The sequence below is a fragment of the Battus philenor genome, unplaced genomic scaffold, assembly GCF_028537555.1.
Source record: "Battus philenor isolate CCGP_79_NKW_IND1 unplaced genomic scaffold, ilBatPhil1.0.hap1 SCAF_16, whole genome shotgun sequence".
Classification (NCBI taxonomy): Eukaryota; Metazoa; Arthropoda; class Insecta; order Lepidoptera; family Papilionidae; genus Battus; species Battus philenor.
Window position 1 is genome coordinate 10,386,089 of NW_027181678.1, and position 24,293 is coordinate 10,410,381.

The 24,293-nt window shown below is 33.8% G+C and overlaps 1 protein-coding gene across 4 annotated transcripts in view; it reads right to left on the reverse strand.

Moving 5' to 3' along the window:
- The window catches only part of LOC137919152 (supervillin-like), a 210,394-nt gene that overhangs the window by 84,022 nt on the left and 102,079 nt on the right, over positions 1-24,293 (reverse strand). For 3 of the 4 annotated variants that reach the window (XM_068762131.1, XM_068762130.1, XM_068762133.1), the window contains 8 exons: positions 17,998-20,386; positions 14,717-15,177; positions 13,872-14,159; positions 13,054-13,233; positions 12,442-12,777; positions 10,849-10,979; positions 9,670-10,230; positions 8,166-8,275 (listed from right to left, as the gene is read on the reverse strand). In XM_068762131.1, coding sequence (XP_068618232.1) covers positions 8,166-8,275; positions 9,670-10,230; positions 10,849-10,979; positions 12,442-12,777; positions 13,054-13,233; positions 13,872-14,159; positions 14,717-15,177; positions 17,998-20,386 — 4,456 coding nt within the window. The remainder of the gene's footprint in view (positions 1-8,165; positions 8,276-9,669; positions 10,231-10,848; positions 10,980-12,441; positions 12,778-13,053; positions 13,234-13,871; positions 14,160-14,716; positions 15,178-17,997; positions 20,387-24,293) is intronic. The other variant, XM_068762132.1, reaches the window with a different exon arrangement.

A 24,293-nucleotide genomic window follows, 5' to 3' on the forward strand; every position in this document is an offset into this window, starting at 1 on the left:
AACATGAGTCACACCGTCCTAAGATTGGCGCCCAGATAGCGACGCTGCATACCCACTGACCCACGAGGGCCCCGTGAAAGCACTACATGTGTCACCAGCAACTAGTTCCTGATAAAATTTATATACGCTATTCAAAAATTTGTCTAACTCGTTCAGTTATATACAATTACTAATTACTATCCATGCGTTTGAATGAAAATACGATATAAAATAAAAGTAACAAAATAATAACAAGGTAAGTTAGACATGGATAACAATAAAATACTATTATTTGGTTTATTGTACCTAACGAAAACTCATAAAATCTATACGTGTAGAGTACCTCGGAGAGGAACAGATTAAGTGGGACACGGGAGAAGAACCGTGCCATAATAAAGATCCTTGATCACGAACACTGCCAACAATATACCACTAAGAATTAAGTGAACACGGTGATGACTTAATAAAAGAATTAATTAATTCAAACCTCTCTGGATTTATACGAGGTGATAGATTATAGGCGTGAAAGCTAAATGAGTGAATCTATATCTCACATGTCAAAAGCTTAAAAACTTTTATACATATATCCAATCATAATTAATTTGTTTATCCAATAGAATGCGACAGGCCAACAACTTCAGATAATACTTTTTTCTTAGTACATTCTCATTACTTTATTTATTATTTATTAATCTACAGGAAATAAGCTGTTTACCTTATAAAACCATTATATATATTATTTATAATATACGAGGGTGGATTGAAAAGTACTCGGCCTAACCAAGAAAATAAACACATACTAAATCAGTTAAATTTTATTTTTCTACATAATCATCATCAAGTTCAATACACTTTTGCCACCTCCCCTTCCAAGCATTTAGACCGTTGAAAAAAAATGATTCTTCCTTAGAGTCAAAATATGCGTCTACAGCTGCTTTGACCTCATCGTTTGTCGGAAATCTTTGACCTCCCAAGTGCTTTTTTAGTTTAGGGAACAGAAAGAAGTCTGATGTTGCCAGATCAGGTGAATACGGCGGATGCGGTAACAGTTCAAAGCCACAGTTGTGAATTTCAGCCATTGACTGTACTGACGTGTGAACACGGGCGTTATCTTGATGAAACAGGACTTTTCTTCTGAGCATTCCTCGACGTTTTTATTTTATTTCCTCTCGTAAACGACGTAGTAAGGTGCAGTAGTAATCAGAGTTTATAGTCTGACCCCTTTCAAGATAATCAATCATAATCACACCTTTCGAGTCCCAGAATACTGAAGCCATCACCTTATTTGCCGACAAAATCGACTTAGCCTTTTTAGGGGGTGGTGAACCAGGTCTTCTTTACTGTTTTGATTATTGTTTTGTTTCCGGTGTACAGTAATGAACCCATGTTTCGTCCATAGTAACAAAACGATTCAAAAAATCATCTGCATCGGCTTCAAATAACTCCAAACAGTCGCGTGAAATAGTCAATCGCGTCCTTTTTTGTTCAACTGAAAGCAGTCGCGAAACCCACCTCGCAGACACCTTGTGGAAACCCAACTCGTTGACAATGATGTTTTGAGTTCGTTCATAAGAGATGCCTATAATCTCGGCTATCTCTCTAATTTTAAATCTGCGGTCTCCCATTATTAAATCAAGTACTTTTTTAATATTTTTGTCAGTAGTTGACGTCGAAGGCCTTCCAGAGCGGGGTTCATCTTTCACACTCTCTCTACCACACTTAAATTCTGCTATCCATTTTTTGACGGATGAATATGACAGAGCACAATCGCCTAATGTACTGACCATGTCATCATGGATGGCTTTTGATGATAGCCCCTTCTTATGGAGGTACTTAATGACGGCACGCTGCTCGATTTGCTCCATTCGCGAAAATTATGTCCGATTACTTTGTTAATAAATTTATAAAATCACAACTAATTATCGCACACGTTTCGAACTTCACACAATGAACTAGTCTGAACTGAACTAAATAATGTGCGTAGATTTGATTTTTAGAATTGAATGGATCTGTGTTAGGCCGAGTACTTTTCAATCCACCCTCGTATAATGGTTTATTGGTTATCCATAATATTTATACCTATAGCCAAACAAACTGTATAAAAAGTAAATAGTGTAGACAAAAAGGTAATTTTATTTACTCGAGAGAATATGTTATCTTCTGATCTTATATAATCATAAAATCTTTTATAAATTTTAGGAGATAAAAACAACGTAACGTAATATATTCGAACAACTTTTTTAATCTTCATAACTTGTTTTTAGAGTCAAAATTAATGTTGCATGGTTTAATTGTTAAAGTTTCTTCGTGTCTTTAAGTAAACAAAATACAATAAAACTATAGAGTATTCAACAATTTGCGAAAATAAAATGCTGCAACTTATTTATAATTGTAAGACGTAATGAGAGTTCAACAATTTGTTTAATTGTCTATGGATTTCTCATCGCGAGCGCTGGCGGGCTGCAATTCGCGGTAATTAACAACTTTTCCAACAAAAGAAAAAAGCGACAGGTTGGCGCTAAAATTGTTGCAATCAAAGTAGACGTTAATTGTACATTGTGAAGCATCCACAGAGACGTACTTGACCCAGTTGACTTACGCAAATACGTTTGTAATCTACGTTAATTAACAAATTAATGCGGATATTATTGTGACGTACACTGAGATCCTTTTTAACTTAAGTAATATTGCTGTAAGATCGATGCGATCTGTAAAAGCAGTACCGCCAATGGCGGATCAAACGTGGCTCCGAGATGAGGGACCTAAATAATTATTACACCCCCATTTACGTGCAGAAATCAACAATTCTGGTTATATGTGAAAATTAGTGTTTTTTTTTTAAAACATTAGGTGCCTTCAAAACTTAAGGATACAATGAAACAGTTAGGCTTGTGATTCTTCTCAAACTATATGAATATTAAATCTTTAACTTTTTTGTAATATAAAATTTTATATGATTTTGAGATTAGTAATTTTTGTTACAAAGTTACATATTTACAGTAATTGGGGAGCTGTAGTATGAAAGAAATTACAAAACATATTTTGCTCTAACCTTATTTAAAAACTACTATGGTTTTTTAAAAAATAAATTAATGTAGAAGCAAAGAAATAACAATATTTCAATCACGCGAATGCCTACTTCAGAGAGTCAACTTATTATCAGAGTATTTGCGATTCTCATCACTAAGCATTTGTCATTTCATTCTTAATAACTATGGTTTTAAATTTAATATAAATTATGTATTATTACGTTGTCTTAACATAGGCATTCGGATTCGTTAATTGCACCCGGTCGTAGGAAAGACTTACCTGACATTCATTTGATATTTATTCAAATTTGTTATTTACAATTCGTAATTCTTATTAACTCATACTCGTCTATATATTCCTTAAGTACACAATTTTACAAATTTGACTATCTTCAACTGCCTATACCAGTCAACTGCCTATGGACACATTTGTCCGAACTCCCCGGGTGCGTATGGGTCAAATCTGCCCGAAATAAAGGAGGCTTCATTATATCTAATTACATTACTAATACTTTTAAAATACAGTTTAAAATCGCTTGCTCTGGATGTACTATAGATAATATGATCATCAACAATAATATTTCATTTATCATTTTAAAAATTCGTTCCCGACACTGACAGTAGCCATGTGGCGGCAAACGAAGGGTTAAGGGAATTTCATACTTGTAAAGTGATTTCGTGTGTCAATATCTCGGAAGGAAATTCTGTACGCGTAACGGACTGTAAAACGTCGTATGTGTCTTAATTTACAGATAAAGAATAATTTGGCAATAATTAATTTTTATATTTAAATCCTTTTTATGCATTCTATGTATAGCGAACTTAATACCTAAGGCATTCTCTACCCGTTAACCGTTTGGGCTGTGCAGATATAAATTAATAAAGGTAGGTGAAACAAGTTAATATAAGAAAATACAAAAAAATATAATAAAAGAGTGAAATCAAATTGAGAAGAAACACGAATATAGAAATTTAAATATCTACATATACTAGTAATAAACATAATAAATAACCAAAATTATGTCATATACATCGCGTCAATATGCAGAATATGCATGAAATGTAGCATATTTGAACCTACTCTCCCAAAAGGTATTCAAAGGGTCAAAGGAAAGAGTGATAATACTTGAATTTAATTAAATAATATTAAGTATAAGCTAAGCATTCTTTGAAAATAAGATTCCTATAGGATTATTAGAATTATTTGTAATTATCATACGAGTGTTTTATATATGAGAAAACTACTTATGTAATGTACTATAATATTAATGTTTATCCGGGCAGTACCACTGGCCTGACGATAATTTCCGACTCGCGTATAATGCGCCGCTAACTACGGATGTTGTCCTGCCAACAGTGTCACGGAAAACTATGTTTATCCGGTAATGTTAACTACGCACAACGAGCATTTATGCACAACCATTATTATCTAAACGTACAAAAACGTTCTCTATTACAATGGCATAAACTCGAAGATTAAAAGGTCGATGTCTGTAGAAAAATATACACGCCCTAAACTCCATAAAACCATAAATGGCATAAATCCGACTTTCAAATGGTTTCGCAACGAACAGAACATGCCATTACGCTAATTTTTTATACATAAATTATATATAATCTTATCCGAGATATACACACAACCGGTACGTATTCAAGATAAATGATTTTGAGAGATCACACTCATTGGTTTTTAGCTTTAATGCCATTTATGATTTACAACAATTTCTATCTTACGAACCGAATTAATTTATATTCATATAGTATTTCAAACGTAGAGGCTACGAAATTTTCCGAAAACATGTAAGCTGAAGTAAAACTGCAGAAAATATAAACTAAAGGAATAAAATTTTTGTATTTATGTCAAATATATAGTGGACAATGATTTTAAATTATCATGATTTCAGCCATAAGACGTCTAAAATCAGACACGGACCTGCGCATCTAACGTCTTACGACAATTTGTGAAGTTCTTTTACACACATTTTTGAAAATGAATATGATCTTTACAGGCTTGGTATCAGCATCAGAACGTCGAGTGGCGCAAACTTTATAGCTAACATATCCAAAAATTAAACCAATTCAATTTTTGTAATAAACGAATTAATTTAGAAGGTAATTCCTAAAACTATAATTAAATGTAATTTGCGGCTGTAGATTGCAGTGGCGGGTTTGCATAACCCTTTTGAAAGACAAAAGTGAAAACAGTCGATCAGCTTCGGCCGTAACAAAGACAAACACAACAATCGCGGACGCAAATGGAACGTCCGTTGAAGGAAATTTTCACTAAGTCTGGCTGAATGCACCGCTACACACGATTGCGCCAACAGGTTTTGCGTGTAATTGGGGGCTTTCTTTAATCCCGCGATACAGCTTATTGGTTTTTTTACCTGGCCACGGAGCAGCGATCCCACTCAAGCGGCTAATGACAACTTTGAAATATGACCGTTAAGTATTGAATGTAATTTGTTCATTGTCAGGTAATGAATATTCATAGAACATTAATGATTTTTATATCTTACAGAACTAGGTCTCTTATAAATCATACCTGAAATTTTTGTGTTATACAATTATTAGTTTTTGAGCCTTGTACCGGGTCACTCCATGAAGTGACCGCCCTAAGAGCTCGACGGTCCACTAGTGCATTAATATAGTTGAATACACTACCAGAAAAACCACACTACTACAATAACAGTTTTAATTTTAGAATATCAGACTAGCAGAATTTAATTCGTTCGTTCCATCAGACCGCAGACTTGTGAGAGACACATTGTCATTGCCTAAAATGATTGAAAATTTTGTTAAGTAACTGTTGCTGTTGAGGGAGTAAATAAAAACAACTACTATAAATTTTGTACGACATTGACGTATTCGGGTTCATTTAATAATTTAAACAAATTACTTGTGACATTATTCAAGTCTGACATTTATATTAGCAATGTCTGGCATGACTTTTTCTCCTTTTGTTTTTTCCACCGTTTCTTCCCTTTTGTAGTTTAACACGTATCACCGAATTCTGGAAAATTTGATGGACTGTGTTACACTAAGTGTCCTAAATGTCTTAACATAAAATTTTTAGGACATAAGTAATTAAGGTGACCATCCTACCCATATTATTTTTTTTTACTACAGCAAAATTGTACATAATTTACGGTCGCATAAAGTTAGATTCCAAAAACAATATCTAACAGTTTATTTATATATAATAACACTTTCTCTACAAATGATGTATAATAAACAATTCTTAACTAAAACATGTAATTTACTGATAACGGTAATGGATAAAATTTGTTGAAAATATTCAATTACCACTACAAAAAACCACAAAAGTCAATTAAAAATAATATTTGTATACGGTATCATACAATCATTTTGCCTTTTAAATATTCTACTTATTTCCTTGTGGATGTGTAAAAACATCATACTTTATTTTAAAAATATTTTTATAATATGCAGACATTCCGAAAAATATAAGGCAACGCTTAGAACTTTATCAAGATTGTTATCAATGACAACGGGTATATAAGACAATCCGGAAGGCTTTATGTGCAAGAATAAAATTATTCAAATTAGCGCTAGTTTACCATTGTTCCTTGCCCGTTAAATCGCGTATTATTTGTTATTGGACAAAACTAAGAACAATAAATTAGACCGCGAAAAACCTAGAAGTACTAAGGTAGTAACATAAACAAGAGGCAATTAAAAGGAAAATTACATAACTATAATATTATAAATGATAAATTATCTCACGCTGAAAGCTTAAGCATTGTGTTGGCAGAGATGTAAACGTAATTTCCGCAACAGTATAATTGCACAGCAATTATATATGCAATGCACATCTATTGCAAAAGTGGTTCGAGATGCGGCGATTATAGTGCGAACACAAAACGGGCTTTCGAATATACGTAGTGATTACATTTCATAACACGTTAACAAATACAAAGCGGCAAGTTTTAATGCATCTATTTATATATTTCTATATATGTTATACTAGGTGTAAAATCTTATATCTTGCTAGCTTGATGATTAGATCAGATCCCATCTAGTAATCTATCCAAATAACTAATTTTACGTAAAATAAAATTCTAAACTCACATAGGGCGCGGAATAAGATTCTATATTTGAGTTGTAAATATTCACTTGTTAATATGTTCGCACTAAAATAATCTGGTAAAAAAAATAATTCAATTTTTGATACTACATTGGTGATAAGTGGTGAGAAAGAAATCTCATGTATACGACTATCAAAACACAGTTAGAAACACTTTCTACAAAGATTTAATTGAATTGAACTACTGGAATAAAAGATTTTTACACTAAATAAATTAGTAAAAGATGGTTAAAATCCATTTCTTTGGCAAAAGTCAAAAAGTCTCACCATTTAATCATTGCAGTAGACAAGAATTAGTATTTCAGAAGAGTTTAATATCAAGTTTTGAATGAAAGGAAGCCGAATGTATAAGAGATCTGTTGAGAGTGAGGGGTACAAGTGTAAGAATAGGCTAAATAAATTATAAATATGCTTGCGAACTGGACAAAGACAGCGGTGCAGGCCATTTATTGCAAGAAATCTCAGAATTCTTTGTGAGAAATTATCAATAAAGACGGTATTCCTACAGTTGCTTCGCCATATATCTATTATAACGTTTTGTTTGTCTGCAAAAACACACTAAACTATTTAAAAATACACACAACAGTGATAGACACCGTCTTAATACTAGGAATTAAAATAAATACATTAATAGTTTTCGTCTTCAAATTAATTTCTCAATATTAAATAAAACATTTATGGCAAAAGTTATATGTATGTACAATAAAAATCAACAATCAAATTTAGATCTTAAACTGGGGACATTTTATACCAAGATATATACAAATAAATTAATGAAAAAAAAATGATTCTATCTAAAAATACTACAAATGTTGATGCTCAGGAAGCTAATTACACACCTACCTTCTTACCTCGGCACAATTCTAGTTTGACTGGTATAGGAATGCAAAACATCAAGTATACAACTTTAAATGGAAGCTAATTTTGATTGCACTCTAAGAATTTTTGACCTATGAATGAAATATTCTATAGATATTATCAAATAAACCGAATGCCGAAGACTTCTCGGTTTATCTATGGTTATCAAATTTTATAGTCATAACACTAACCTGTGTCGGACTCTGCTATTGATATGGCGCACCTCTCTGCCACCGCTACTCTCGCCGTCACTCCCTGAACCTGCCACTTCCATGGTATGGGTCGACATCGATTTGTTCACCTACGACATGAAGACATTTTCTTTACTACTGGACTACTTAATTTTTTCTTTACTACTAAGACTTTCACAGCTGCACATAGGCTATCCCCCCCCCCCCATAGATTTTCAGGTCATCTGTCCTTGTTGTGTGTGGTCATCCTACGCTGCGCGCGCCAGTTCGTTGCCACTTATGTATACACGAAAAGGCCAACTATTTATTAACAACATTAACAGAATTTACACTGTATCCAATGGTATATCAAATGAGGAATGGGGAATATAAATGGTTCGGTTTTTATTAATCTAGTTAACAAGTATTTACTGATGATACTAGTTACACCAACAGACAGTTTTATCAAATGTTGTATGAAACATATTTTAATGTGATTTTTTACTGTCCTAATAAACAAGTTACAAAAATAGGTTTTATATTATAGTGTACTAAACACTGCAAATCTAGTAATATACTGATTATTTTTAAACACGCCTTTAGTTTTGATTGACGAAAAATGTTTGATTGTAGGAACATATGTTTTGATGTACTGTGTGGTTTCTATAAGAACAGAAAATTGTTGTATTTACTATTTTCCACAACTTTGTCATTTTTTTCTTGTGTAAAATCGTTAAGCAACACATTTCGTGATTGTTTCTTTATTTACATTGATGAATATTACTTACTTTCATGTAATAATAGCAATAAAATTAAGAAATCAATAAATTTCTGTGCCATTCTTTCACATCATAACATTTTTTTAACGAACAAAACGAGGATTATATATTTTTACAAACTTACATGTACAATGCTATTTGATTATCATTGCTTTATTAATATTAACTAAATTTATAGGCAAAATACGCCTTTTACTGTTTCTAAAAAACATACAAGAATCTTCTTCCATCGGTGGAGCAAAAATTATGATAATTAAAAAAATTGTTTTGTAAACGCCAAATATTTCAAATGTTTTCTATCCATTACGCAACGTATGACCGCTGTTTTAATATTATGTCGAACAGACTGCTATGTTTTATATTTAGTTAATGTATATATAACACAACTGACATTTACGACCATACAATTAACCATCCCCAATGAATTATTCATTTCACTTACTTATTAGAGCAGTGCTCCGCAAACTTTTTGTCATCTACGGCACACCGAAAGCTAAATTCGAGAGACGAGTGAACGTGACGTACCAATATGTCTCAAATACAAAATATTTGTAATGAAAAATTTTAATTTATTAATTTCTACCGTAGCACACTTGTATCCGTTGCATCAGTTGTGAAGCACTGTATTAGAGGATGGTGTATCGGATATTTCAGTATATAGGAATGTCGTCATTAGATGAGACATCATATTACTTTTTTATAGTTACCCACTCTGTTGACGTCATATTAAAAAAAAACACACTCACCGGTGGTATGTACTTCCGAACGGCAGCAGTCAGTTCCTCTATACTCTTTCCAGAATCGACTCCAAAAAACTTATTCTTCGCTGCTTGATTCAATGATGTGATTTTTAAAAATGGCGGTTTCTCCTCAACAACTTGATTAACTGTTTTCTCAGCGGGCCGTCTTAATTTCCCTAATTGCAAAGGCTCATCAATTTTCTTCACGAACCTTCTATACCTGTTGTCATTGTCTTCGTTATTTTCTTCTGTTGGACGTCTTCCTAATTTTCCTAATAAAGGTATTTTACCATCGACAGTTTTCGCCTGATTTAAACGCTCTTTCAGTTCATTTGCTCCTGGTAATTGTATTTTACGTGGATACGGGTCCTGGAGTGTTCTTACTATATCCGAGTCTGTTCTCGACGACTTCAGTTTATTGTTTTTGCGCTGAAAACGTCTTGGCTTCGGATCCGGGGTGTCTTCGGAGCTGTCCGACGAAGAGCAACTCTTTTCAGAGGATGAAACGCTCGTCGCAGATGCGGATTCGTCGTCTGATGAACTGTCGATGCCTTCGTCTTTCAAACCCTTAAACGAAAATTTCTCATTATTAAAAGTGACAAGTAGGATGAAATTTTAAATAAAGATTATTTGTAATTAACGTAAAAATAAATTTAACAGCTTGACAAAATTCACGTGTATAACATGGGCGACTTATATTTAAATTTTCAGTCTTTATACGCGTGCCTTGTTTTTTTTTTTTTTGTAAAGTACGGCACTTTTTGTTGTTAATGAACATCGTGCTCAACTACTGGACGCAAACCTCCACCACGGATTTAAAATTCGAGCCGTTGTAAGCTGACTGCATCCAGCTTTTTACGACGACCTTAACAATATTGCCTGTCCACCTAATAATGGCACCCATAATTATTAATTTATTATTGTTATAATTAAAATTTATAACGCGTTGTGTACATTTACTTTATTACTACGGAAATTCTACGCAAATATTGTTTATAAAATTATTAGTTCGATCAAGAAGTTATTTCATTTTAAATTAACACGAAAATATTTATTTGAGATATTTTTTTTTCATAACAAAAACTATTCTTTAAACAATGTCATTACATTTTGTCTTTCTAAAAGTAATTTATAAGACTGTTCTAAAAGTTTAATAGTGAATGTAGCTGAAGGACAGATACAAACCTCAGAGCTTTCTCCCTTCGCCAAAGTTTTCGGTCTTTCCGGGACTACAGTAGAGCCAGACTTCAATATGCCACGGACTTCCGGCGTGATCATCCTCTGAGCGAGCTCCGATGGAGAATTATCATCCAGGTCTATAAGAAATCATTAAATTAATGCTATTTTCTATGAATACATAAGATATTTTAAAATACATTCTTTTAAATTAAAGGGTGTAATGTATTTATTACAGAAAACCTCAAACAAGATAGCTTCAGTATTTAAAATAGTTAAAAGAGCCCAAAATTAATTGTAGCGCGTGATCGAGGCAGATAAAGAATCGGAGAAAGAGAAGTAAATAAATAAAGAATAACTGAGTCTTCGACAAACTTCGTTTTAACTACTAGAGATATGCCAAACTTAAAATATCTACACCGTTGACAGACGTTAGCATCTAAAACGTAAGGCATGTGAGAGATCACTTATCCGTTTGCCAAGCATTTTACGGATCTTATTTGCCAAGTGTATCAGTATGGAGAAAAAAAAATCTAAACTGATTAGTTAGTTGCAGATTGTAACACTATTATAGAAAATAAGACAGTAAATATTATCCTAATTAGTAAGTATCCTGTATAACAAAATCAAACAAACAACACGTGTATTGTAAAAATAATACAACATCAAAATATGTATTAAAAATGCTTGCAGCTTGAAACCATGCAAAAATAAGACGCAATACAACGAGTACCAAACATCGTTGCCACTCTTATGGTGACCTCAATGTGTGATTTAAACATTGTTGTATGTACATATTAGTTATGTTGTATTTGAAACCTTTAAGATCATTCCTAGAAAAATTACACATTATGATAATATGAATAAGCGAATGACTAAGAATTGAGAGCTGAAAATAAATATTACTCAAGGATTGATGTACACACTCAGTTGAAAGTTGATAATTGATTGTGTCTCTTCTTCAATGGTAATAAGGTATATTTCTTTTTATAATTTTTGTGGAACACGTATAATCTTTCCCATGCCTTAAAATGTACGTGTAAATCGCTTGTCGTACCATTACCAGTGTCAAAAATCTTTTAACATTACAAGTTTTATGCTTTCTACATCGTTGTCTATGATTTTTAAGTAAATGGCTACAATTACCTATACAGTATAAAGGTATTACATATTACAATACATATAATACATTACAAAAACTTGTAAATACTTAATTGTAATCTTTCGAAAAAAAATTTTAATGTCCTAAATAAAAACAAAACGAAATATAATACTTCGTACAGTTAGATGATCTGTATTAAATATATGATACCCTATTCATGCTGTTACACGTATTAATACATTAAAAGATCAATCAAAACTACATATTCACCCGAAAACAACCACACCAAAAATCGAATAATTAATAATGGGTTAATATAAATATTCATCCAAAAGCCGGAGCAGCCGTGCAGTGGTCATGCAGCATGCATAGCGAAAAACAACTTACCTTCGCAACCTACGAATTAGACGCTCGATGCGTAATTAGTACTAAAACCCATATAAAAAGCGCAACGGCTCAAGCGCAAAAAGGCAAAACCAAAAAAATGGACAAAATCAGACCTAAGCTTCTAAACTTTGAGTTCTGCCGCATGAGATATTCTAATGACGTATTCCGTGCGCTCGCTGAACGAAATAGCTCCATTTTGAGTTGAAAATCGGAATTACGTGGCACATCTTCGTGAGTCAACGACTTGGTCAGCCTCTCATTCTGCTCCATTGCCTCTTGCACTTGACTGGCCAACACCGGCATCGTCCGGAGGCGGGAGGCCCTCGGCACCCTCTCCTCCTTGGGCCGCGGGAGGCCAGCTACGGGCGGCTTGTGAGTCAGCTTAGCGTTGAACATCCTCATCTTCTCTGCTAGGGACATCTTCGCCGGATCGTCTTCATCTAACTTAGCTGCCACCGGTGAATGCGTGCGTATTTACATTAACATTGTGCAGTGTTTACAGAGCCCGGGACATACACATAGTAGTCGACATGCAAAAAAAGAGAAACAAAAGCCGACAATCAAAAGGAAGCCTTTATTCATCTCTCGATTTATTGAAATGCATTTTACATGCTCCTTTCAACTTTAAATAAAAAGTGACGAATCTAAAGTACTTTGAGCTATGAAAATGATACGAATTAAATTAATATAAGAATAAAATTATTTGTGATAAGAAATCAACTTACCATCTTCATCTCTGTCTAAAACATTGGCAGTGCTCTTGGACTGGGCGAGAGGCAACCTTTCAGTGACAGGCTGATTTATGTTCTCGGATGGTAGGATGGGTTGAGTTTTGAACCTTTCCGCCACCGATGGACTCTCTTTTAACTTTGAGCGACTGTGACGTATCAGCGGTTTAGGAGTTCCTGAAAATCAATAAACAAACTTTTTAAGTATGCTGGTGTCACTTTCACAAGTTTAAATAAATTGTTTTCAAATAATCTTTAAAAATTTTAAAATCTTCTAATGTTTGAAAGACTAGTAGCTCTATTTGTGTTACGTAGATTGTAAAGCAGCAAGAAATTGAATCTGCCGTGAGTTTGTGACGTGTTTGCATTAACACTTAGCCGGAGTAATTAATCCCCAGTTGTCATCAAGTGTCACTCTCGGGAATATATTAGATGCCATGTGAAGTTTTACACGCAAAGTTGACTAGGCAAACCCAATAAATTGGTAGAGAATAAAGTTTCAAACGTATTCTGTATTTTAATAAAAACACTTAAATACTGTAATCATAAGGTTTTAGTAAATGGAAAAGTTTACAAGTTTTAAATCATAAAATTTTAATATCAAGAACGAACTTAGAAATTACATCGAACTTTAATAGTTCGATGTAATTTCTAAGTTCTATAATTAATATCGCTGGAAGCGGGCAGCGCAAAACCGGTCATCGTGGCCATCTTTGTTAGAATCTTATATCTAGCAGTGGGTGTCTATCGAATGACACGATGATGATGATATCTAATGTGTATCAAGTTATAATTTTGTTAAAGTTTTTACACACCCTTAGCTTGCTGCTGTAGCTGTTGCCACATGCTCGCGCGCGCGACTACACTATTACTCTTCACTAAGCCGAGAGCAAACCCGCTGTGGTCCTCATCGCCCTCCCGGTCATCCTCGTCGCTTCCTCTGCCTTCGGGGCTCCTTAAACCTTCGTTCTCGGTCGACTTCCTCTCCCGATCCATCGTTATCAGTTCGCGCTCGATAGACGCCGACGACCAGTCGTTACAGCTACTGTTTGTCGTGTGATTCTCTCTTATATCTTGGCTTTCGATTACACCTAATTCCTCGCCTGGAATTCGATACAAAATCACATTAGTCATAAAAACAAACAGATTAAAAATATATGACCTAAAACATTTGAAGCCGGTATTGTTTTCACCGCCCGCTGTGTTTAGTGAATGGCGTCAAAACGAGGCGGGAAGCAGTACAACTTGTACAAGTTAGATAACAAAAAAAAGACAATTGCAACCGCCTGCTGACAATGAATACGTATCACATTGACCCAAATTAAAAGGACAGAGACATCGACAAGGTTAGACGTGGTTTATTTTCAAAACCGTCCTAATATGAGCGTGGCGGCGTTCACAAATTCTAATTTTAACAAGCGCAACATAAACAAACACCAAGTAAATGCACGCTGAGCCGCCATGGTTCCTTACACTTGTTTACTTTATGACGTTGCAACAGTTCGTTTTCGCGGCTCACTAATAAACTCAAAAGCCGTTTGCGCTACACTAAGCCACAATTCCGCACACCCGGCTCGACAAAAATAAATTTAAAACCCATTCAGAACGAGCCAATAATCGCACAGGCGGCATGATTAGTGAGAATTTTTTAAACACTAACCAGAATGCGGTCCGGAGTCTCTAGAAGATGCTCGATTGTAAACTCCACTATCACAAGACACATTTAGACTCCAGTTGTCAGCTTCTTGCTGTCTCTCGTCTTCTTCTAAAGCGCGGCTGTCTTCGTCTAATGCCACACGAACCTTATTGACTTCTTGCTCTATCTCTTCGAGAGATTGTTGTGCCTCGGGACTCTCGACTAGGTTTTCAAAATCGAGGAATGTCGCTTCGCCATAACGATCCTCTTCACCGCGAGCACTCTCTGCTGAGTTGACGTTCGTCAATAGTTTGGTTTTAAAGGAACTAGCGCCGAATGGAGGTGAATCTAAATCTGTGAAGGGATCTCTCTCGGGAACCTCTTCGCCTTCGGGAGAAAAAGCGGCACCGGACTCGACGGGTTGGCTCGGAAAACTACAGCCCGCTGAGCCGAACGCTTGGAAACTCGCTTGGCTCGGCTCCAAACTGCGAAATGAGAAAAGAAACGCGTTAATGTAGAACATAGCCGTTCGCACGAAAGAGACGGCCGCGGTTTCAGATCATCTTCATACGTTTCAATGAAATATGGCACGAGTGTAGCTCCAGCGTAGCCGACTTATCAATTTAAGAAAGATTGACACGACAGAAAAACTACCTCACTTTACACTTCTGCGAGCAATTATTTATATACTAATTAAACAATAACCTAACTTGGTATTGTGTTGTTATTATTATTATTCAGAGTTATAAATTTTGATATACGACAAAACGAAAGGAACGTGTTTCCATTTTTCGTTTTTTACAGTAAATAATGTAAAACTAAATGTTAGGAATCGGAAATAACATATTAATCGTTTTAATTTAATCCTATACACAGAGATGATAAATCTAATTGCAGTTAATCATTATCAAACAATCTGCTTGAGAATTAATAGCAAAATCTTAACGTATTAAATGGTCTAACGGTAATAGTTTTCAAGCGTGCTGTAAAGTACAAGAGATCCAGAAATAGTGCTTGACCCAGTAACGACTGGAGCGCTTATTTCCGTCATCAAAATACAGTTCAGACAACTAGTACCCGGCACTAGGATTGATGTTAACATGCTACATTATTCTTGTACAAAAGAAAACATGGGAGTGAAATTTCAATTATAGCTCAAGTGGAATAGCCTTATAAAAACAAACATTTGAGTCGTTACAGACTTTCGTTTAATGTTGTAAAGCGCTATAATTAACTAAAGGTTTAACAACTCGCCACATATACATACATATAATACATCATTTTACTTATTTAAGGTTTCTATGATATTTTCTTTTATACTCGTAAGACAACATTATTTTGATAAGACACAAAATTACTACTCTAATGGTTTACAAATTATTTGCAAAATTAATTCTTAAGAAGAAAGACCGCAATCATCATCATGGATTTCCAATGGGATCAGTAGGAAACTGCTTGCATTTCATACACTGAAAATTACTTTTTTTTTAAATAAAAAGTCAGACATTGTAATTTTTTTTTCTATTATTTGTAAATTTGTAATTTCACTTTGGTATAAACCAGACCGAAATGTTTTATTTTAACAATTCTGATTATCTATTCTACATTACATTTATAATAATCACGTAATTACCTTACACAGTAATTTATTAGTTTAAAATATGGTATGCAAATATGTTGAAAAACCAAAATTAATGTACTAAAAAATTTATCGACTATTTATCGTCGTGTATACAAGAGAATGTAAAATGATAATAACATGCAGATCACTCACAGTTCCGTGAAGGGAAACTTTAAATCAAAATTATCCATGTCGTATTTTTCTTGTTTCCTTTTTTATTTGCACAAAACTAAGACTGCACACGATTACAACATCGCAAACCAAATTTATTTCTTACGCTATCAGTGAACTGAAAATGATCCAAACAGTAAACTGAACCTATCGGGATGATGTCAGACGTACGCATACACAAAATTAGCACGAAACGTTCACTGAATTTACGATCAGATAATTAAAAATTACAAAACATGTCAATTCAAACAAAAACACTGAAAAATGTTATTTTTGTTATATAACAAGAGATTAATTTATAACAACCGTTTCCAACTCAGATACGTTTCTTTTGCAAGTGATAAAAAAATTAATAAAAATTATTTAAACTAATAAAATAATTCGAAAACTAAAACAAAGAATTTCTACGAGGAACGCGTCTTATCTTGTCTAGTACATGGCTTGGCACTAAAACTAAATTCATATTATTCTTTTCTTAGCATCACTGACTAACAGTACAGTGACATTTGGAGATGAAGGAAAACAAAGTGAATACTTTACGAACTAATTACAGACAACGACCGCACGCCAATTATGAGCCCTAAACATGTATGTATATTTGTATGTTTTTCAATGAAATTGACAAACAACGAGGTAAGAAAACACACAACTTCATAAATTTTTGATATCTGTGCAACGTGGTTTAGCCGGCCAAAATAATGGCCAACTGCCAAGATATGTACATATGTCAGTTCCCTACCAGCGTTCAACACAAAACACTATCAGCTGTGTGTGTGCGGAAATACACGTTATGGAGCACTACCAATGTAATGTGTTTATTAAACCTTTCAGAAATAATAGAGAAGAGGAATTAGATATAATCACACAACGCATTAATGAACACTACATTTCTGACGGGAGAGAAATTTTTATTTGAAATATAATTTTACTCAAAACAGTTGTAGAAATATTTTTTGGCATTTCTTTAGTTATTGTCTATGAAAGTCATGCATAAATGCCATATCCAAAAACTTAGAGTTAGATAAAGAATTTTATTAATTCCAAACCATAACCTTAATTACCTATTACGTTTTGTAATGTATTAATGATGGTGGCATTCAAGTTTTTACATCTTTGTACGAAGTGTCTACGTAATTGGTGCTATTCATCGTAGTGTATAATGCGTTCAAAGGCATGGACAAAACTCAAACAGTAGGAATGTTTCATTTGTACTATAAACAGTTCAGTAGAAAGATAATCTTTATGGTTGACGATATTTAATACTGTACACCAAACAATCTTAGACAAGCCACCTTAAGCAGACTGCAACGTTAGATATCGTGTATAGGTTTTAGTAAATGACACGGAAAAGATTCCTAATATAGAACGCATTTCAAAATTACAGATAAAAACGCAACTTCACTTAAACAAGGTGTAATAAAACCATCTATCGTAACCTTCCTGGATATTGGCACAATCACAAGGAATTATTAAAACTACTATTGTTAAACATTGTTAAAGTAATAAATCTTACCTTGAAGCTATTGATCTCATTTCTTCAATAGTGACGGGCTGAGTTTTGAAACGCTCCTTATCACGTGGTTTCGATTTAGACGTGGATGGCTGATCGCGAAGAAACATTTCTTTAGTCAACGCTTGCTCCATTGACTTTATTCTAGATGCAATCGATGGAAAAGTTTTGGGTCTTGTATTGTTTATGAGTTTTTCTTCTTCCCATAATTGACTTTGGTCTCTTTCACAATTTTCGTCCACTTTTATCCTGCGGTTGTTTAGAATAGAGAGTAATTCGTCGTTAACATCACATACTAAACTCATAGAACGTGGGTTTACTTTTGGTCGTAAATTCCTACGCCTTATAACTGCACTAGGATAACTTTCCTCTTGATCAGGTGTAACATTCAAAATCCGTCGCGGACCTGCCGTCGACGAATCGCCTATATCAGAAGAATAATTTGTCGAACAAACACTTGTATCATGCTCTGCATAAAACGAAAGCCGTGGTCGCGGAGATTGACTGCGATCCCTAGTAAGACTAGAACCTCTCTGCTTTAAAATCGGTCTTACTGTTGCCTCACATTCTGAACCGGAATGATCAGATGTCTTGGATCTAAGGAGTGAAGGTCTCCGAGAGCTTCTGTCGTCTTCGCTCAAATCGAAACTAGAAGCATGGCCTTCGTCACCTGATAACTTTTTTGAGGTTTTTAATATCGGTTTCTTAGGTAAGTCGAAATCGTGATCATCGTGCTCTGTCGATTTTTTCTTTAGAATTGGCTTTGGAGTTTCTAAAGGTAAAATATCAGGGCACGGTCGCTCTTCAGAGAAACTTTTTTTCTTCAAAATAGGCCTGACGATTTCCTTTTCTTCTTCCACTATCTCTGCACCACCTGCAGCGGCTAAAAGCACTGCTTGTGCAATAGATACGTGGGACGAAGTCGTACTACTACTGGAACTGGAATTTGATTTTCGTTTCAGAATCCCATGAGGTTCAGGAGAACTGTGAGATAAATCATCATTAGTAAGTTCTTCTTCTCGACTTAATTTTCTTTTGAGAATTCCTTGGATTTGTCCATCTGGGGACCTATTTCGCACTACGTCTTCTAGAGATGACCTCCTGTTCTTTAAAATTGGTTTACTAATATCAGAAGAGCCATCATCTGCAAATGAAACTTCGGGGCTACAAGAACGTCTTCTAGCAACTTGCGATTCATCTAAGCTACGACGTTTCTTTAATATACCTTGTCTTTTTCGATTTTCTGAACGACAGTTTCGTGGTTCGACGACACTGGGCGAAAATGTAACAGGTGGTGATGCTATGGCATGACTCGGGGTGTTGGAAATAGTACTATCTTCATGAATAGATTTTCTCTTTAATATGGACACAGGTGTATGATAAGTTAACGGTGAGTTATCAGTACGACGATTTTGACTAGATGCATCATTATTGAGATCAGAAAAAATTGCACTTTGCTTTTCAAAATCGATTAACCGTTGAGCTGCTGTATCAATATCTTTCAAACGTTCAGTAACTCCTCTATTGTGAATTGGTCTCTCGTTTACAAGGCCGTAGTTATAAGTATGATTATTATTCTGTTGTTCCGGTGAATGAGGAAACAAGGAGTCATAACGATTCTCCGGAGTTTTTAAATTTAGCTTATTACTAGTTAAGTTATTAGATAATTTGTTAACCCTATCTAACGTTTGTTTCGTTAATGCAGCTAGGCTATCCATCTCCTGAGAAAGTCTAGAATTACCAGTGTGCGATCTTACAGTTTCGTGTAGCGTAAACATTTTATTAATGTTATCTTCAAGTTTAGCGCTGCCGCAAACGGGATCCGCTTTTAAATTGACGTCTGAATTATCTCTTAACACTGCTTTGGGTGTCACAATCTTAGCGTCATTCGTTTGTTTCGGAGAAGTTTCTAAACTAGTCAGTCTTTTCTTTGAATAATGATATTTTTCGCTAAGATTTTCACTTTCCTTTTGTGCTCGTTGTCTTCTGTCATTTCGATTATTATCACTGTCACATTTAAGTTTATCCTTATCTGGACTTCTATACAAAGTTTTAATTTTGGAAGAATCCAGTCTAGACCTGGTGTTAGATTTTAATGTATCTTTAACCGATTCTTGTTTAACTGGCGACTTTGAAGGTCGTCTTATCTTATCCGGTGATTTCTTTGATAGGGGAATGCAACTAGGTTTCGACCCTAGCTCTGTAGAATGCCGTTTTTCATTACATTTTTTAGTAGATGGTGTTGATGGTGATAACTTATTCGAAGTATTTTTTATGCCAAATGATAAATTAACTGTATGTTTGGGAGATATTTTGGAAGACGGTAAAGAACTTTCAGTCTTGGGATGTGGAGCTTCTATGGATCGTCGAGTTTTCAATTTTGTGAGAGTTCCTGTAACCAAACAAAAAAAATATATATTAATATGTGGTGGTTCTGTCTGACCATAGCAAAAATAATTAAAAATTGCTATAGAAAAATTAAAAATAGTTTTATGTTTTTTGATATATTTTAATCCATAAGTTACGCAACGTTTGAACACTTTTCTAACTGCAAATGCAAATTAGATAATTCTTCGGCAAAAATATATTGGATAGGTGGAAAAAAAAGAAAAATGGTCTCTTTTGTAAGTCAGATCAACATCGGGCAGTTATATTAATCGTGTAAGTTAATAGACAACTTAAACAATAAAAAATAACTCAACGCCGTAATGAAAACAGTAAAACAATTTCATTTAAATAGTCTATTTTACCATACCTAAAAATTATCAGCTATTATGAATCACTGAAAAACCAAGACAATTCTTTATATAGCTCATCTTATAACGAAAATTTAGTTGAAAACAAACAATGTAACATTGTAGTTATGTCGCACCCTTCAATGACATACAAGTACAACTTTAAGACAGTATGTAATCAAAAGGCACATTAATTTTAATAACTATGTTCTCCAGTTTCATACAGTCACATGATCTAAACTAACGAGCGGCTTATTGAAGGCTGCGGTCAACAGGGCACCTGACCACAACAGGTATAGTATCATTACGACAAAACAGTTGAGCAGGACAATCTATTACGTCTGCAAATTATATATAAAAAAAAATTATGTACTTAATGCGTCATATTTATGAACATTTTTGGTGGTAAAACCGACCAGTTAAAAGTCGTACACGCCCATTTTTTAATGCGTACAGTCAGCGAACTACCATTACAGTTGTAGGAGCCAAAGCTTACAAATATAATATATGCTTTAGCGTCGTAACATCATAATTCCAAAACCATTTATATAAATTGAACATCGTGCAGGATTATCTACCGAAAAGTAAATGTACGATATGATTCCTCCAATTTATTAAAACACAATAATTTATAATGAAAGCAATTATTTCCGAAAACATCCTACTGCTTATGTATTATATATATTCTGTTTTTGTTATGTCGGTATCATTCGCTGCAATGATTTTACGACTGAACATAAAAATCTCCGAGCTTAATGATTTCAAGGAAATATAAGACGGAATGGATTTTATAGCACATCTGCACCAGTGAATTTTATATCCTTTGTATTCATCCTGATTAAATATTTTTATACACGTTGATTAAATAAGGTGGATTTTTTAATTTAGCTAATTTTTATAACATTTACACTGACGTCTATAAACAAACACAAAATACGTGATAACACTTTGTGCTTCATTTTAGGTTAAGTATACATGCCCAGCAAGAGACTTCAGTTTCAAAGATTGAATTCGGTATTGTCGCGATGTTTTCTATAAGAAAACGCCGATGAGGAAAACGAAACCGCGACCCCAAATATTTGACATTAACTATTATGCCAACACGCTGATTCGATTATTATTGATTATTTAAAATGACTTCAACTTGTAAACTACTTTCTACATCATTCTTTCGTGGGAATATCACAAAGTGCGAGGGTAAATACGGGAATTTCAAACAATTAGCCAGAAAAAAAAAACTGTTGATAAAGTGACAAGCAATATATTGAACGATTACATGTGAATTTTATTTCACTAAGCGTAAAGTGCTCTGAGAAATAAAAGTAGAAAAAGTTTACTTAAACCTCCATCATTACAAGCATCTTGTAAACGAAGTTAGAAAAAAATATCCAGCGATTATACTAAGACATGATCTGCTTATATTAGCTACGAAATATATTTAGTGCAAAATGTGTAATGTCTTCGCTGTTCTAGTATTGACATCGATTTGAGGAAAGTCGCGTGTCGGGAATTTACGAGTCCATACTTCGACAACGCAAGTGATACTAAACTTATAATTCAAATAACTTGATTACATTTACAATCTTAACAGTCTAGTTCCATCTCTAAGTTAAAAATCGATTAGCCAATTTAAACTATTCCCCAAGTATAATGAAATCTATCAATGAAGTTGAACGAACGAAACATGCAGTGACCTGCTGCGAAACTAATTGCTATTTATTTTTCTCTCGGCCAAACATGGCCCTTTTCCTTTACTGTTCGTGACGTCACTGTGCAGAAATATTTACCGAAAGTCATCAGTTGATCTGTGGTTATCTCATCGAGTTTGTATTGCAAAATAAATTAAGTTCTACGCTGACCAGTTAGCTTAAACCGAAGCTACTCTACGCTAAAATATTTTGGATCATTTATTAGAGGTACGCTAGATACAATTTAGGAATAATTCATAGCGAAATTTTTAACCCGAATACTTTAGATAAATTCAATTTTATTGTACACCATAGACCAGCGTACACTGTTTAGAATACTTATAAAATACAATCCACTACACAATATATGTGGAGCACGAATAGAAAAATGAAACAGAACATTTGCCAGATTATTGGTAGTTGGAACTTATTGGTCAACAGTTCTTACACCATATTGAAACACCCAAATACTAAAGCTTAATCTGATCATGATGTGTCATTCTGAAATTAGATATACAAGTTCAATTAAGTTAAAAATATATATAAATTAATATATATATTCAAAGTATAAGTTAATCGAAAAACATAATTTTAATCATTATTGAAGGTAGCAAATAAATAAACAAGATCAAACAAAGAGATAAAATAACGTTTGCCGTCAACTAAGCCAGGTTAATTACAATTTTAAAAAAAAACAAATCGTTTGCAAAAGCTTGACTATCGTCATAAAAGACGTCGATATTCTTTATTCGATATAAAGAGTTTTTTCACTTCTACATTTAGGTATTGTTATTGTTTTCATATGCAATCGAACAATTAAGATAAAAACTTATGCCAAATAAATAATAGTACCTTTTGCTTTTCCGGTTTTGAGGTTACTTTTAAGTTATTTTAAAATTCAAGACCAGACTACATAAGTATTAGAATATGTGTACAGTAAACGCAAAGCACAAAAAATAATGTGTAACTAAATACGCTTTTATGATAAACTTTTACCGTCACATTTGTTTTACTGTCTTTGACTCAGAGGAGACGACATTTCACAACTTCGTTATATTGTATCTGACACAGTTTCGCCTTTCAAACAAAATAATGTTTTAGTTTCAAGTCTTGGAAAATGCTTTAGTTTTGTTGCCATTTCTTGTTGCCGAAAGAGTAAGAAATTGCATTTTGGAATATTATGCTTAACATTCTTAAAAATGTGGAGATTCAATTTAATTGACTTTATTCCACCCTGACGGCACAAAATATATACCAAAAAATTATTCTATTTGCCATTACAAGTCTATTAGCTAGTTTCATTTCGTCCGAAGGTCAATAAACAATAAACGTACTCGCAGACCAAATATTTGCTCGAAGGAAATTTTCTAAGAATTCGCAATATTTATCGGAACGTAAATAAAACAAAAGCGCCCGTCGCAAAGGTTCTGTCGAGAAAATAATTACTTCTTATGACCGAAATTGAACATTGAAGTCGATTTCTTAAAGGGAACTTAATATTAAAACGTAACTATGCATTCAATTAATTTACAAAAATCTTTAAAATCATTACGAAATATTTTTGATTTTTATATTGGATGTTCTAAAGTAAGGGATCAAGTTGGGTTCAAACAATTTATTTTAATGTATGACATCGTCATATTTTCAACATTATAATTTTAACCGTAAGGCGTCAACCGTTGAACATAGATATCCTCAATGGATCACTACTTGTACTATTTGCAAGCCGTCTGAGAGTACTGTACTGAATCTCAAAAATAAATAAGAGAAACATTCAACAAACAAAACGATCGTACCCCACACCTAAGCAAAAGGCGCTTAGTATTAACAACAATAAATTAGTAATAAAATAAATATCTCTCTGTGCACTTGAACA